Source organism: Xenopus tropicalis, chromosome 4 (genome assembly GCF_000004195.4).
Source record: "Xenopus tropicalis strain Nigerian chromosome 4, UCB_Xtro_10.0, whole genome shotgun sequence".
NCBI lineage: Eukaryota > Metazoa > Chordata > Amphibia > Anura > Pipidae > Xenopus > Xenopus tropicalis.
The window spans coordinates 122321830-122340039 of NC_030680.2; the positions used below are offsets into that span (position 1 = coordinate 122321830).

At 41.4% G+C, this 18210-nt stretch overlaps 1 protein-coding gene across 2 annotated transcripts in view; it reads right to left on the reverse strand.

Annotated features, from left to right (window-relative positions):
* The window catches only part of tmem184b (transmembrane protein 184B), a 42389-nt gene extending 27033 nt beyond the window's left edge, over positions 1-15356 (reverse strand). The window contains 3 exon segments of one of the 2 annotated variants that reach the window (NM_001045672.2): positions 303-533; positions 14356-14479; positions 15050-15356. In NM_001045672.2, the coding sequence (NP_001039137.2) occupies positions 303-527 (225 nt within the window). In that variant the 5' untranslated portion in view covers positions 528-533; positions 14356-14479; positions 15050-15356. 2 annotated transcript variants of the gene reach the window in all.
* Between the last annotated feature and the right edge of the window lie 2854 nt (positions 15357-18210).

The window sequence follows — 18210 nt, forward strand, 5'->3', positions numbered from 1 at the left end:
GCTCATCATGCTGTTGGGATGGTTGTACATTCTGACTTGTGCACTGACTAAGCTTGTTAGAGCAGGTGGAATTCACAAAATGCCTGTGACTTGGTACATAAGAGGTAATTAACCACTTAGTACAGTAATCTACAAGTTTACAAGCCCCACAATCCTGTAGCTATAAAGCAGAATGAATTATTATTATGTAATGATTATAATCACCACTAATGCTCTCCTTACATGTGAGAAAGCACTGTTTGTAGCTTGTGCTCAGTGCACTATTAGATATCACACACAGTATGTGGAGGAGGCCATGTTACCTGGTGGCAGGTGATGAGCAGGGCAGTCCACACAAAGAAACCTGAGATGGCTTGAGCGGTAGTTGTCATAAGAAACATGGGCTGTTCTAAGGTGAAGGGTTGTTCCTCCAGGGCTCTTGAGAAGTTTGGACTGGAAGTGGTTACTGTGCCAGTAATGGTGGCAGAGGGATCCCTGGAGTCCATGCCTGCCTCCTGTGACAGTTCACCTAAGCTGGACACTGCCATGACACCCTGGAAAAAAACAAACAAAAAGGAATTAAATGCAGTAGAATTAAATGCAGGAATTAGATGCAAACATCTAACAGCTAGGGAGAAGCAACCTTATGTGCCAGGAAAATTAGCCCAGTGAACCAGGGTGGGCAGATGGACAGCCAAACGTGTATGGTAATGAATACTAAAAACTTGCTGCCCAAGACCTCTAGCTAAAGGAGGCAGACACCACTGCTTACTAAAGCAAGCACCCCACAACAGAAAGTAGGAAAGGAAACATTATTAAACAGAATTACCTAAACTAACACAGAGGGTAGAAATAACCCATGGTTAGTGCGAGTGTAGGTAGTGTTAGTGAGGGGTAGCACAACATGTACGGTTAAGGTGATTCTGTTCAGTAAGTCTTTTTAATTTTAATAGGCTCTGGTAATTAAAGGGGAACTCCGGCTTGTGAACCAAAATTTGCTAAAGAGTCCCATACAACACAAAAACCCCTATTATACCTAGTAACCTTTTCCTAAAATATGTTAGAATAAATACAATTTTTATATGCTGAGATCCAGCTGCAAAACAGTTCTTCTCTTTTTGCATCATTTGAAATCCTGGCAGGAGAGGAGGGACTAAAGCATCAATGATACAAATTGTAAGAACATCTCCACAGCTTACAGACAGCATGCGAGAACTACATAACCCACAATGCATTGCACTGTAATGTGTCTATCCTTACTAATATCACGTATGCAGGGAATTATGGGATTTGGAGGATGCAAGCTAAAGGCAGGCGGAGGACAGTCGAATGCTCACAGCAGTTATTCTGCCTAATGAGTGTTTGGATGGAGTTCCTCTTTACTCCATTTAAAGCATAAAATATTGCAGTAATGTAAACACAGATTTTCAGATATAATTCATGATTGCTGTATATTGAATGCTAAGTTAAAGTAGAACTATACCATAACTAAGTATAGATAGATTCTAGCTATTCATAAATTTGCAGGTGATTAAGAAAATTTTAATCAGGAATGCATTGAATGCAATTTAAGGCTTGGATTTGATTCAGCATTTGGCAAGAGCTTTTCAATATTCAGGTGAATTTGGTGCATATTTAATACAAAGTAAAAATGAAAATACATGGCCTATTAATGATTCAGAATTACATTGCTCAGAAAGCAGTGCATTATGCAAAAAAATTGAATAAGCCACCCCAAAAGCATCAACAGATGTAGCCCAATTTTCTGCTTAATGACATTTGATGACCCCTAAGCTTGGCTTATCAAATGCTGCGCACTGAGCATGTGCAGTGCCACTGGCAGGGAAAAGATGGTCTAACAACATCCAAGATGGCCATACGTGGGAACATTTAATCTGCCCATTTAGGCCATATTAATTCTCCTATTAATGTTTGAGATTAAGGAGTAATGTTGTCAAAAACAAAATTAACTTTCTCCAAAACCACAAAAAACACACTGTTCCCAGGCAGACACACACTGCATTATTTTGATAAAAGTCTGATTAGTTCACATTTAGTTTAAATTCAGACTTCTACTGTTGCTGTATTAACTTTTACAACAAACATACCCTGCAGGGTAGTGGTTAATATAAGACTAGTATTACAGAGGGGAGATTACTAGAGCAGCATCTCTGAAAAAAAAAAAAAAAATCAATGATTTAGAAAGGTCATTTACTCTTGAGCGATTATGAGGAGAATCTCAGAGGAGTCTTTCTACATTCTATTAATTAATCCTTCTGAGATTTATCCGAGGCTTTTAACGTGCCGGAGAACAGGATTGCAGGATTTGTATGATGGCAAGGTTGTTCATTACAATAATAGTATTTTAATTCCAGGAGTGAATATGCATGGGATTACATTCTGCAAATGGCAGATCACCATACTCTCAAAATGACAGGGCATGTGTAACACTAAGAAATGGCAATGGAAATGGCACAGACTGGCAATGCATGGGCCCTGGGGAAAAGTTGATTTTGCTATGGTTCCCAAACACATTACTGAGACAGAGTGATGCCTCTAAAGCATACACGTTTGACATGCCAAGTGGCCATGCTATGATTTTTCATATATTTAATGTTTTCAAGGTGCACTAAATGTTTTTAATGTTTCCCTTTTGTATCTGTGCAGAAGATGTGTTAAAAAGTAGCTTAGTAAGCCCAACCCTTTAATGCAGTGTTTTTCAACCTTTTTTGGGCAAAGGCACACTTGTTTCATGAAAAAAATCACGAGGCACACCACCATTAGAATATGTTAAAAAATTTAACTCTGTGCCCAGCAGCAGTGCCCCCCTAGTACATTGGTGCCCAGCAGCAGTGCCCCCCTAGTACATTGGTGCCAAGAGCAGTGCCCCCCTAGTACATTGGTGCCCAGCAGCAGTGCCCCCCTAGTACATTGGTGCCAAGAGCAGTGCCCCCCTAGTACATTGGTGCCCTGCCTACGGCACACCAGGCAACATCTCGCGGCACAACAGTGGTTGAAAAACGCTGCTTTAATGGTCCCAACTGAATCAGGACAGCTGAGTGGGGGTAGAAGAAGCATTGCTAAGCCTTAGCAGGGTTGAGTTTAATTCTGTAGGGCCCTGATTGCTCAAAGCTTTATGTGTTTTGATGGGTCTGATTTTGGTTCCACAAGTTCCCTTCGACACCTAAAAGCTAATGATTTCCCCACCCCATTCCATGCAGGTTGGAAAACGGCATCATTGGTTGTCACAAACATGTGTAAACTAGCTCAGACAAGCTGCAGCTCTGTATAGCAGAGGTATGGTTGCTTTTGTGACTTCTATGTTACTATATGTAATAAATCAAATCGCTGCAAAAAGTGTAATTTTATTCTGCAATAAATTTTCAACAGCTAAAATTGATCCTTGTGTGCCTGCTAAACTGCAATGGGGTAGGAACGGATATGCAACTCGTTATCCAGAAATCTCAATTATGGGCATCTCCCACAGACTTCACTTTAAACAAATAATTCAAATTTTTAAAACTGATTTCCTTTTTCTCTGTAATAATAAAACAGTGCCTTGTACTTGATCCCAACTAAGATATTATTAATCCTTATTTGAGGCAAAACAATCCTGTTGGGTTGTTGGGCATGGAGATTACAAAAAAACCCAGGTCCCAAGCATTCTGGATAACAGGTCCCATACCTGTAATATAAAATATTGAAGTAGGCCTGCATTTTTTTCATTTTACATTTCTGTTCTATGCACTGGTGTCTAAATTAAAATTAGAAAATCACTTTTATATTACAATTATCTAATGACATCAGTAAGTGAAAGGCCAGTAATGTTACTTTAAAGAAATAGAATCATTTTACATTTAATTATGAAAAAAAAAATCATAAGAATCTTTTTACCAGTTAGATATTAGAACACAGCATATTAATCATGTTGGCAATTAGGCCAGTGTCTCTTTCTATATTTTATTTATAGAGTGGAAACAGAAGATAGTGACAGGCGAGTGGCGGCACAAACAAGGGAAATGCACTGCAGATGGCGGCTAAAGAAGTAAACAAAGAAATCAGACATTAGATTATGCCGGGGGAAGCGCTATGCAAGGTTAGCAGATGTGGTGGTTAATCCAGTAAATATATACATTGTTTTAAATTAAGAATTTATATTTTACAGCAAATTGTGGGGCACCTTTTATCATTTTTTCCAGAGGTTGCCTTGTGCAAGGAGTGTATAAAATTACTCGTATGTATCTGGCTGAATGCATTTGGCTACAAAGACATCTATAAGCATTTCCATTGCTCTGGTGCTCTCTGCTAAGCGCTACAGAAATGAGGCCATGCTTTCTTGCAGTGTCCCTCTTTAAAAGGCAGCTGGGACATATTTTAGATGTTTCAATGGAACACAGCATGCGGAATTAAACAAAAAGCCACTGCTCTTTGTCAGACTGATCTGGGATTGCCAGATGAAAAGAATTGTGGGTCAAAACAAGCAAACACAAACAATTAGTCAAGCAAAAGCACACATTCGCCTTTGGTATCGGCTGACTGCTTATATATTAACTATTCACTGGTTTATTTACAAATAAACACCATTTTACAATTAAGAGACTGAAGCAGAATCCCTCCCTACAAACAGCTTGATATGAGGAGATTTATTATTTACAACCATTGCTATATTGTAGAAAATTGTTAGGAAGCTACTCTAACAAGAAAACCCCCTATAAATACACACAGGCTAAGCGGTTTCTGACAAATGACTAAAATCTTCCAAAATGGGGAGGCCTATTTTTTCTATAGGTTTTTTCTAAAAAAAAAAAAAAAAAAAACCTCATTCAAAGCATAAAAATGCAAAAATTATTAAATATGTAAAAGTGTTACATACAATACGAACACTATTTTCAATATATTCCATTGTTGGAGATGCAAGACAAGTGCAATATACCACTTTCTCATGACAATGGGCACCCACGTCAACAAGTCCACTTCCTAAGCACATCTCACACAAAGAAATAAACAATGGTGTGGGGTTATCATCTTCCCAGTGCAGGAGAGACCAGATGCACATTTTATAATGTAAACAAGAGTCACAGGTCACACTTTCCTTTACTATAGGATATAAGGGGTCCAACCTAACTGCCAATTTGGTTGATATCTGGAGAGAAAGCCAAGATGCTACTCAAAACATTTTTTAAACTATAGCTAAGTCGCTGATAAAGCAATGTATCTATATCTCTCTAATTTTATTAAAAATTAACGCAACCTCTCCAACGGCTTCTATGTATAATTGGCTTCACATTAAGAAGAAATCTTTTCAGGTGAATAAATAGGTTTGTGTTACGGGCATCAATTCTACTCCCAAAATTTGTTGAAAAGTGGATAAAACCCACTGTAACATGATGAGTGCAGCAATACAGAACAGTAGAATCTCTATTGCTGAAGTAAGCAAACTCTTGCCCTAAGGGATTTCAGTGTCCCCAGAGCTTGCAATGTATTTATTTTCAGTTTGTTGTTAAAGCTAGCGAGGAGTAGGTTTTCAGGTTTCAGTAACACTTGCTGGATACAAATTGTGTCAAGGGGAACGATACTTTGTAGATGGGTACTCCAGGATATCCTGGCTCTATGTTAGTGATGTGCAGGTTGACCCAAAACCTGCAGGACCCAAAATTTTACTCACAAGTCTGCTTCTGGTGCAGGGAAGTACACTCCATCCCTGCTATAGAGATTCCCTGTCTTAGAGCCAGAGTTGTATTTAGAGGAAGTGTATGGGGTGGGAAGATGCAGCTATGGATTTGATGATGAGAGTTGAGTTTTTCATGACCTGCACACCACTACTCCATGCCATTGGGTATGTGTCTGAAAGCTTTAAAAAGTTACTTGCAATAAGTGTTCCTGGAGGGAGACACATACTTTGAAAGTGTGGTGAATGCAGGATCCTATACACAGAATGGGAGACAGAAAGGGCAAGAGCACAGCCTGCATCTGATACACCTCTGCACCAAGGCCATGTACTTTAAACAAGCACTGAATGGAATTTGTGTTTCATGAAAGCATGGCTTCCCCTCTAGGACAGACCACACATTCAGTGTGCCTCTGAATATCCCCAGCTTTAAAAACTTCTAACAATGTATAAATATTCAGTGTCAACACATTATCTGATACAGAGAAGATCAAGTGAGGATCTAAAACCATGGAAGCATTTGTAGGTTTACTCTAAGCTCATCCTCTGTCTGATAACTTATTTCCTTTTGTCTACAACATGCATGCCTTCATTTTTGGCCTAGTTGTAATCATCCTTTATTTATAGAGCAGATATGTAACCCGCAGCTTTATGGAGAATGCAGGCTATTGGCAAGCCTCCAGTTGCTGGTGAACTCCCAGCATCCACCCTAGTAACAGGAAATTACACGAGAGTTTACTTGCATGCGAATTTACCTGCCACTGGCACAGTAGGAGCAGAGTCATTTTTCTAAACATTTTTTATATGAATTTGACGTAAAACATCATCTGATTTTCCAAAGTCCTAAAATTAGATGAAGAGTTAAACAAATGAAACAAAAATGTATTATATTTGGTTGTGTATTTATTGAAAATAACACATCTGTGTGCGGCAAAAGTAAGTGAATTGTGCTCTCAGTATCTGGCGTGACCCCCTTGTGTAGCAAAAACTGCAACCAAACATTTGCGGTAACTGTTAATAAGTCCTGCACATTGACTCAAAGGAATTTTAGCCCATTCCTCCATACAGAACAGCTTCACCTCTTGGATGTTTGTGGGTTTCCTCACATGAACTGCTCGCTTTAGGTCTTTCCACAACAGGGGTCCCCAAACCTTTCTTACTTGTGAGCCACAGTCAAATGTAAAAAGACTTTGAGAGAAAAACAATCATAAAAAGTTCATAGAGGTGCCAAATAAGGCCTAAAACTGGCTATCAGGTAGCCTCTATCCCAGGGGTGGCCAATACGTCGATCGCGGTCCACCAGTCGACCCCCCCCGTGGATTCTGGTGGACCACAATCAAGCTGGGGATGCGGAAGTGCTCCGTGAATGCATACGTACGATGCGTCATGTATTCCCGCCGCGACCGAAGAAAGTCTGGCCACCCCTGCTTTATGCACACTATCAGGAGGCTTTATTTGGTAGTAAATTGTGTTTTTATTCAACCAGAACTTGCCACCAAGTCAGGAATTCAAAAATAACTACTTGATTTGGGGGCACTGAGAGCAACATCCAAGGGGTTGGTAAGCAACATGTTGCCCCCGAGCCACTGGTTGGGGATCACTGATCCACAACATTTCAATTGGATTAAGGTCAGGACTTTCAAGCTTAAAACATTCAAGCACCACTGTATGTGCTTCAGTTTATGTGTGTGTATTAGTCTGACCGATACATCAGTAACTGCAAAATCCTAAGGCACTGAAGAGCATTCATGTTTTATAGGTCCCAGGCAGACAAACATGCAGAAATGAATGCAACAAACCCTCTTTAAAATTCATGAGATCTTCATAGAAGAACAGCTTTACAAACAACAATAAAACTAAACACTAAACAGGTGCGTATCTCATAGCTAGTCATGCACAGGTAACCCTAATATGCCCTGGAATTCCAACACCCTGAACCCATCCTTGACTTGTGCACGTGACCTGAACACACTCATAACACTACATAGGGACAAGTGCCCACCAGTGATCTCAGTGGGTGGGGTTGGCAGTATGAGAGGTGTTGGAGTTAAAGCAACAGGCACACCACCACCGACATCCTGATCATCCAAACCAAGAGACTGCTTTTGCGACTCCACATACATCAAAGACACTACAGTCACTTGGCAAGTAAAAAAAAAAAAAAAAAAAACAGTCACGACAGCCAGAATGCTACCCACCAAACAGAAACCTGTAAATAACCAGTAAAACCACTCTCTGGCAGCAAGGATTGCACAGAACATCAGGACTTCATTCAGTCTGACCCCACCTGGTGCACTAAGTGTTGAAGGCAAAGACTAATTTTTGTTAAAATCTACCTATAACATGCACACAATACACAGAGAAGATGACTAGAGCCTGGTCAGTCCTAATGACATCCCTCACATTCCAGTAACTTTCTTTCTAATGATATCACACAGAAATTCCTGAGGTGCCAGACATTCTGCCTCTCAGAGAGCCAGCAACATCAAACACTCTTCACTCATTCACCATACAGAAGTGGGAGATGCCATTAGGTAACCAAAACAAAGAGGCCAATGGCTTCTTACACATACTTGGAATTGCAAGGTATTAGTTCACAAGCTCAATAATCACCTTTTATACAAGTCCAAGCATTGATGGTTTGTGCCTACTCCAGGGTAGGTGAGAGAGCACCAGGGTAAGGGTGATGCTTAAAGGAACAGTAATACCAAAAAATGAAAGTGTATAAAAGTAATTACAATATAATGTACTGTTGCCCTGCATTGCTACAACTGGTGTGTTTGCCTCAGAAAGACTACTATAGTTTATATAAGTAAGCTGCTGTGTAGCCATGGGGGCAGCCATTCAAAGGAGAAAAGGCGCAGGTTACTTAGCAGATAACCGATAAACCCCCATTATATGGGGCTTATCTACTAGTTATCTGCTATGTAACCTGTGCCTTTTCTCCTTTTTTCCAGCTCGAATGGCTGCCCCCATGGCTACACAGCAGCTTATTTATATAGTAGCTTTTCTGTAGCAAAAACACCAGTTTTTTGCAGAGCAACAGCACATTATATTTTAATTACTTTCAAAACTTTAATTTTTTTATGTTACTGTTCCTTTAAGGAAGCACCATCGAAGCTGCAAGATGGACCAAATTTATGAGATTATGCCCCTATTTCAATAACTGGAAAGCCAGCCTGTGTGTGGAAGGGCTACCACATATCTATAAGCAAACAGACTATATTTGTAAGTTTCAGGCCTCCTCTTGTAAATGGTACTTGCTGTGCCTGCCATAGCCAAATTTTAAACTCCTAGTGCAGAATCCCCAACCAGTAGCTCAGGAGCAACATGCTGCACACCAACCCCTTTTATGTTGCTCCCAGTGGCCTCAAAGAAGGTGCTTATTTTTGAATTTCTGGCTTAGCAGCAAGTTTTGGAGGCATAAAGACCATGTGTACTGCCAAACAAAGCCTTCTGTAGTCTGCTATCCACACGGGGTGATAAATAAGCAATCACAGCCCTTATTGTTTACCCCTAGGAACATTTTATATTTAAATGTTGCTCACTGTTAAAAAGTTTGTGGACCTCTGTCCTAGTGCATAGACCAAATAAAAAAAAAAAAAAAAAAAAGACCAAGTAAAAGGCACTTTTGGGATGAAGGTTTTGCTTTCAAGCTGAAAAGCTGTGGGACAGTTATAGGGAAAATGAAATACAGAATTTTACTGTAAGGATTGGAATTTTCAGTCTAATGGCTCCCTGCACTACAAATATAGTCAAATTCAGCCTTAATGTCAGTCAGGTCTGACCATGCCATTGTATACAGTATTCACACTTACTAAGCCATACTGACGCTGGCAGAATATGAGATCCAACACATCCTGCAGGAGCAAAGTGACACTGTGCAAATCCAGGAGGCAGGTCCAAATTACAGCACTTAAACTCAGTCACACTGCAACTGGTACAGTGATGCAGGTCTGAACAAGTCCCAAGGCTGCCACAATGGGAGACTTACCAGTCATGATTTAATAACAAGGGAATTGACCACATGAAGAAAAATCCTCCCTAGTGGAGCAGTAGCGTTGCTTATTTATAAACAGAACCAGCAGGTTCTTCTTACCAACTCTCCTGTGTATCTTAAAGGCCCAGCAGAGAGCCCAGGGAGCAATAATTCAGTATGATTCTGCAGAGATGAAAGTAGTGACACCCATGGAGCTCTGGTGCCCCAGAAAATAGCAATTCTTTCTGTACGCACACATAAAGGGAAGGTAAAACAAGACAAAAGGCTAATGGTGACCACTTATTATGGGTTAATGCCTTGGTATAAATCCATTGCTATTTTTAATTATTTTACTTTTTGTACAGCAACTCTCTAGTTTTGAATTCCAGCAGCTATCTGGTTGCTAGGGTCCAAATCACCATAGCAACCAGTGAGTGGTTTGAATGAGACACTGGTATATGAATGTAGCTGTAGAGGGCCTAAATAGAAAGATATGTTATAAAAGTAACACTAACAATAAAATTGTAGCCCCAATTGAAAAGTTGCTTAGCATTGCGCATTCGATGACATACAAAAAGTTAACTTTAAAATTTGTGAGAAAGCAGCTGGGATAAAGAATGTCTATTATTTATAATTGGCACTTTTTTCATGCCATTTCAGGTAGAACATTTCTTTATTCAACAGAAAGAAGCCAGTTCCTGTATCTGTCACACTTACTGTATGTATGATAGGGTTATAAATTAGAGAGCTCCAGCCATATAAATATCATGTGTTCTGCATACACAGGATATGAGTAAGTCAATTGTTTTAAAGTCAATTACCTGCAGAATACAGTTGAAATGGGAAGAGACATTATTATTACTTTACTACTATTGAAAGCTAGTAACTGGGTATTTCAACAACTTGCTGTGAATTGCTTATCAATCAGCAGCTTCACTAGCATGAAAGGGTTGACAAACTTCCGGTGTTTTTTTTTTTCGTTTTGTTTGTTTAGTTAAAGGCAACCACAGCTGGCCTCTCATATATATTTAGTTTGACTAACTTTCCACCTATAAAACAACAAAGTTGGTTCAAAGCAACTTGCCAAGTTCAATAATAGTGATACTGTTAACCTCCCAGAAAGCAGGGATGTGGGACAAATTGCAGGCAAACTCGGGCTGAGTTGTAACTAAACAAAGAGTTTGTTTCCAGCCTGGTCACAGCTGAATGCCTTGTGCTTACACAAGCGTGTGTAACTTATCCAGACTTGTTCCATACTACCTCCGAGGCAGCAAGGTAATAAAAACCCACTAAACGCCTTTTGAAGAATCTGCTGACAGGTGTGATCAAGGAATAGCAAATAAACACTGTGCAGCCAGCTTGTCACTAGCAGTCCTGGAAGTAGTAAGGATAAACTAAATAAATGCAAAATGTAAACACTCACTTTTCCCCAAAATCTCAACGATTTGGTAAAAAGTACATTTCTCTCTGAGATTGCTAGACAAAAAAATAAATGAATAACAATTTAAAAACGTTTATATGGTTAAAGGAGAACTTAAGCCTAACAAAAATAAAAAAAGAATGCTGTATTTTTTTACAAAACAAATTTGTACCAGGCCAGAAGTTCAGATGCTCTGTACCTTTAAAACCTGCCCACAGGAGCTTCCCATCTTGGACTGCTAGGTTCTGCATCTCAATGAATTAGTAATCAGTCTTGTATAGTGAATTTTATATTTTCTATCTACTCTTGTAGGAAGGTCCCTAAGCTCAGGTAAGTAACAGCAGCCCAGAGCATATGCAGAGAATCAGCATATGCTCTGAATATGGGGAGTTAGTGGGGGCATAGATCACAGCTAAAGGGGTGTGGTGGCCTTGAACTGCTAGAGAAGAGCCTAAAACATCAGATGTGGCATGTTTAACTAAAACTCTACTTTAAAAGAAAAAGAAATATTGAGCTGCTTTTAACACTGCATTCCATAACTGAGCTCAGGAAATGTCAGTGGCAGTATCATTATATAATATACTGAATGACCAGCGGTGCCAAGCTCAAGTTGAGCATATTTGCAAAAGTTTGCTACCTCATCAACCAAGCAGAATGTTTGTGGATAAAGCAAAATAGTCACAATCCCCTCTCATCAATTCCATCAGAGAAAGAAAAAAAAAATTTAAAAAATAAAAACATTGTAGCTTTTAGGGCCTGTGATATTTTAAAGACCCAAGGCATCAACATTCAAATCAAGATCAGTGTGTAGAGTACCCTTCAGGAAAGAAAAGCATTTATTGTGCCACATGGTTGCTCAGCCAGCCACATCATTATCTATTTGAGCTCTGATCAGGTAGCTGTCAGGAGAGCTATCATTTTGGCCATATAAATGAGCCTATAAGTTTCCAAGCTCTTGGATAAATGTTTTTAAGCAGTGGATTACTGCACCAAGTTGCATACTGATTGAGACTAATCAGTACTCGGTGTGTAAAAATTGGTACTAAACAGGATACAATATTACTGTTTTAAGTGCAGATCAATAGAGCTGTGGAAGGGAGCAGATCCACTTCTATCAGCCTGAGAGAGAGCAGGCAGAGAGCAGCAGAGTTAACACTCCGTGTGCCTTCAGCCTAAGATTCCCAGCACCTCAGAGGTGTGATGTTTTCCTCCAACAGCTTACTGACAGGAGAGTCACTCTTCTGCTTCTAAAAATGGAGAATGTGTCTGTGCGATGCCACAAACCACTTCATAAAAACAACCATTTGCAGCAATCAGGGCTGTGGTATCCTTCAATGACAACAGCCTGATTGAGAATATTTTGCATTTTAACAGAAGGCACACCAACTGTACTGACAGGACTAGCCAAGAAAGCACACAGGCATACAAATGTAACGGGAAAGCAGTATTTTATTAAATGAAAAGCTTGGCATAAGTATATAAGGTATACTAAAATTATGTTTTTCTAAATATATCCCAGAGAAAAATGAAAATCACAAGTTATTCTTTACTGGAAGACTCATTTATGTATATGCCTATGCTTATGTATTTATTTGTATTCACTGTTCTATTCACTGATCTGTTATTTCAATGACCCCCTGTTTATTAATTTATTGTTCTGCTGTACAGCATGCTGTACATAAGCAGCGCTATATAAATAAAATTATACATTTATACATAATGAATGAAGGAGGGAGACCCATGCATGACCAGATCAGAAACCTTTAAATCAGAAATAAAATATTTGAATATTTGTTGGGTCACTAATATGACCCAAAAAAGACCAGGTCTGTATCTGCTAACTGTGCCTCCACAAAAAACAATGAAATCTTTTTTAGCCATCCACAAAGTGCCAGTCCATAAGGCATGTCACTCAAGAAACAAAACTGGAGCCAGTTCTAAATATAACAGTAGCCTAAGGGGGAAGGGGGAAACCCTTTACATCCTTTCACAAGCAACAGAACCAGTTTTTATAGGGAATAATGCATTCACAAAACAAAGGATTAGAGTAGCCTAGCTATTCCTATTTTGATACAGCACCTCCCTAGGTCTCTCATTAGCCTGAGTGACCTCTCAGAGTGACAGTTCACATAACGTGCTTGGTTGCACTGTATCTTGTCAAACAAGACGCTATAGTGGAATGCATATCATTTTGCAGAGTTCTTGTTGCACCTTACCAAGGTAACAGCTCATTGCTTACCTATGGTACATCTAACTGTTCCTGAAAGACAACTCCCAAGCTCCTTTGCTGCCAAATTAATCACCAAATTAAAGCAATATACATGTAAAATGCAAGCTGCTCCAATATCAAAGAATTTTGCAGCTTAACATAAAATAAACAGAGTGTGTAAATATACATTAGACCAGGGGTGCCCAAAAAGTCAATTGTTATCTACCAGCAGATGTTAAACTGGTAACTAGTAGATACAGCAGCATATTAGGGTGAAGACACACTGAGCAGCTACCAACTCCAGAAAATACCTTGCCATAGACAATATTGAGAATTGCCTCTGCTAAAACACCCCTAGAGACAATTATCAGTAAATGATCAGCATTGTCTATTTCAGTAGCCACAAAGTACCTTCACCCTTAAAAAAACTGTCTAAGGGCCCTGGCACACGGGGAGATTAGTCGCCCGCGACAAATCTCCCTGTTCGCGGGCGACTAACCTCCCCAAGTTGCCATCCCACCGGCAACAATGTAAGTCGCCGATGGGATGGCACACGCGGCGGCGTGATTTGCCGAAATCGCCTGCGCAGTGTGTGCCATCCCACCAGCGACTTACATTGTCGCTGGTGAGGTGGCAATTCGGGGAGATTAGTCGCCCGCGAACAGGGAGATCTGTCGCGGGCGACTAATCTCCCCGTGTGCCAGAGCCCTAAAAATACTGTCTACAAACATCTCTATTAGCCCAGCCTGCTGGGATCTTCCCATTCAGATCTTTAAAACAATGGCTTGGGTAATTGTTCATTTAAATACAACACAATCTGTGTGCTCTCAGCAATGCAATGCAATGCAATTAAGTTATCTTATCTAAAACTGATGCCACATGGGTTGATTCTTGGCACGCAGAAGAACTCAAGCCAAGAATCAGCCCGGCCACTGGCACAGCCTTCTTCAGCAGCATATATCAGCAAAGAAATCCAAGCGTTTGCATTCCAAAGCCCATATCCACCACGTGTGCCTGTACCCGTGCCAAGTTCCCATGCACAGGTTAGCCACAGTTTTCCTCTTGGAATCAAGCTGTTTCTGGTTATCTGGAGCACTTACCTCTGAAAACTTAACGGCCAGTTACGATTACAGGGTGATCACCATTAAAATCATCTCCCAGTTGTTCAGGAACCCATCAAAGGGGGACATTTATCTGCTCCTCACATATGGAATGTGTCCAGCTCTGAAGGGTACACAGACAAAAACATGTGAGATGTATGAACTTCCTTTTACATAGACAAACACATATATTAGCCACCTGCTGATGATGCTTGAAATACAGCCCAATGTGATATTTATGACCACTGGGTTGTATGGGGGCCCCAAATAAGGCATGGGACAAGAGGTTCTCTCCCAGTGTTGGGGAGAGCGGGTGGTTGGGGTGGGACTGCATACAGTTTGGCCTCCCCCATAGACCCCTCTGTACATAGGAAGGTACAAGCCCAAGCTGCCATACAGGTATAGTGGGGGCTACGCTACTATAAGAGCTGAGGAGCCACAGGTTGCTATCCCCTAGTACCAGAAGCTACAGCTGCTAGGGTAACACACAGCCGATGGCGTCACAAATTATACAGCCTATCAGCAACCAGTGCGGGCCACTAAGGCACCCGAACCCCCAGATAAGCAATGTAAAGAGCTTGGAGCTACGAACAGCCAATCGGCACGCAGCTCCTAAGCTTTTCCTATCACCGCAAATTAGAGAAAGCGCAAAGCCGGCCACTAGCGGAATGGACGACTCCCGCGAAATCCCTACCTTATCCAGAAAGACCCTGTGACTGTACAGGCCAGTGAGAGTAGTCCAACAGGTAGAGCAGGGCGGGCTGGGGCAAGTGTTGCGCGGAATGCGTGGCGGAGGTGCGGTACGTCGGTGCGGTATGTCGGCGCTATGAGGAGAAGTCTCCGGATCCGCTAACTCGCGCATGCGTATTGGCCAAGCATCCTAACTGTGCCTGCCTGCCTCTGTTTGCATGGAGACGTCAGCGGGAGAGCCGAAGTTAGGGACGTCACCAAATGCCTGCAGTCTCCGCCCACAAAGGCGAAGGGGCGTGTAGAGGCAGTGACGTCAGCCTGTTTAAAGTCGAAGGCACGTGGCCAGGGAGGCGGTGCTTATCGCCTAGCAACGGGCTGAGCTGGGAGTGGGCGTGGCTTGTGTTAGTGCGCTGCCTGCGAACCTGCGTTTCCTCTGATTCACCTCATGGGAACGACTGGGACTATTGCACCTGTAGCTCAGTGTGCGTTGCATCTGCCTCTGTATGCCCGGGAACTCTGTATAAGTTGAAGGAAGATGTGGGGAGTCTGCTAATCATCATTGTGTCACTGTAACAACATACCATGGCGTCAGTTGCATCTTCTGGAATCTTTACTGCCGCCACAGGGGGAGGTGATATTATCTGCGCACTACAATAAAGCAGACGCATGGGATTTGGTTATGGGGCATTCAGAGCTCACCGGCAGCCACTGGGTCTGATACACACAATGTTACACTGCACATTCCAGCCCGTTTTCTCTGCTCGTATCCAGTTTAATGCAATTTACACACGAATTGGAGTTAATCCTGTAATTAAAAAGGCAGTAAACCCTCCCCAAATGACCTCATGTTGGTAGAGTTGGGGCATAGTCAGGGCAAAATGAGGCCATGCCAGAACTCACCCAACAGCACAGCTAGTAGGTGGGAATATGGCCTCCCCTGAGCAGATAGCTTATATGTGCCATGATTAGTGATAGAGTGCTGGGGCAGAGGTAGGTATTTCATAGGTACCTGAGTTTGGGCGACGGGTGGGCGATATCGGGCAAATTTAGGCTCATTCGGTCGTTTGGTCCCAAATTAGAACAACGGTAACAGGCACAGTCGGTTCGGGGACAGCACCAACGAGCCAATGCGGTCCTCAATCTGACTACATTTTTTAACCTGCCCCTACACTTGCCGATAAGCTGCTGAATCGGTTTAAGGGACTGATATCGGCAGCTAGAATCGGCCCGTGTATGGCCCCTTTAGTCATGCGTAGAGAGGAACATGGTGGCTAGGGTTGCCACCTGGCCGTTAAAAATTCTGCTTAATGCCAATGTTTCTAATAGGGTGGCTGGTATTTTTTTCCAGAAAAGGTGGCAACCCTAATGTGTGTAATCAACCTAATAGCTTTAATTTTCTAACTAAAAAAAAATTAAAATGACAGTCTTTTGGGGTAGGTGTCATGATTATAGCAGGTGTAAGGACCCTGAATAGTCCTACAATCTAAAATCGGCCCCATTTATCAACAAAGGTTGTCATTCTTATTCCATGTCTTCCTCCTACACTTGCATCTCACTCAGACTTGATAGGTGTGTGTTTATGGGACTCTATAAACTAAACAATCTCTACACCTTTAAGCCAATTGATGTTTAATCATTTACTAAATTAAAAAACCGTGGCTTGCCAGCCTACCCACTGTGTATTAGCAACAGATACACATGATTCTCAGTTACAAAATTACACAAATAGCCCATAAAAATATTCATCAGCAGTAAAATTCATCAGTGTCAATTAAATAGTTAATACCCCTCATAAAGTTCCTAAAAAGTTCATTAATACAGCGTATTACACAATTTAAAATCTCACCTTTCCACAACTGGATTTAACAGTGGAGAGATTGTTTTGCTTTTAGTGTACTGATCCAGTTAAGCTTGGGTCTTTTTACTACCAGTAGAGCTCTTGGTAGTTCTCTAAATCGTAACATTTTAACCACTAATATGCTTTTTGAAAATTATATTTATGGAACCTCAGTACCTAGAATATTGTGTGATAAAAGCCCATCTGTAGTACTTGAATTCCTTACTCCTTAGCCATAAATCACTGTTCTCTCTCTGTGTTGTTATCTTGTATTCAGAAAATATGGCAGGATTTCCTAGCCAGGAAGTCAAGTAATTGTGAAAGCAAAAATGGAAATCATGCCATTTAAATCCCATTTTTTGATGACTTCACTACAGTACATCTAGGCATTAATATATTGATTTTTTTTTAACAGAAGTTCTTCATCCTCCTGCAGGCCTGATCCAGCTTTAACTTGTAAAAGAGAAAGGCAAAGTTCTTTTAAAGTATAGCAAAATGGGTAAAACCAAGCGAAGTAGAAGTTGTGGGGGAGCAGTATTAAAAAGAAACATTCCGATAAACTGTTGTAGCTGGGTAAAAAATCAAAACCATGCAACATGAACATATTTCCAGAATCCTCGCTCCTAGTGTTAATCATAATGCAGCAGCGTGAACCTGGGGTGTCCGGGGCCTACAGGGGCTGCAGCCTTAAGGGCCCTCCTTCCCATGTTGCGCCTCCGCACCCTGTCGTATCCCCCCCCAGCGTTGCGTTCCTTTTATCTCCTTTTTCCATTTCTGTTATTAGGGTAGGGGGATGGGGGAGCATTCCCAGCATTCAGGGGAGTGGTCTTGGGTAGGCTGGGCCCATGAGGTCCAGAGGTTCTTTTTCACAGTGGCCCACTGGCCCCAGTCTGACCCTGTAATTCAGGAAATAAATATGTTGCGTGCCCAGGCCGTGGCTGCTTTAGACAGTCAATGTTTTTTGGGCATCTGGGAGGTGATGTTTGGGCAACTGTTTACTTAAAATGCATGGGCGTATTTTTAAGCCCAGTCTGGACCTGCCCATGCTGATGAGTTTAAGGCTGATGCCACACGTGGCGTTTTTATGCTGCGTATTTTCTCAGCCTAAAAACGCCGCACAAGCCACACAGCCCCTGACTATGGCGTTTTTCAGCCTAGTACTGGTGACGTAGCAAATCCCGTTTCCATGGTGCTAATAGTGCGAAATAGTAAGAAACGCCGCGTTTTTCCGCTAGGTCTGGCAGCTGCCTTTGTGTATACAAAGGAATAGTTTGCTGTGCAAATACTGGCGTATTTCGGCAAACGCTTGAAAAATCCATGGTAAGGCG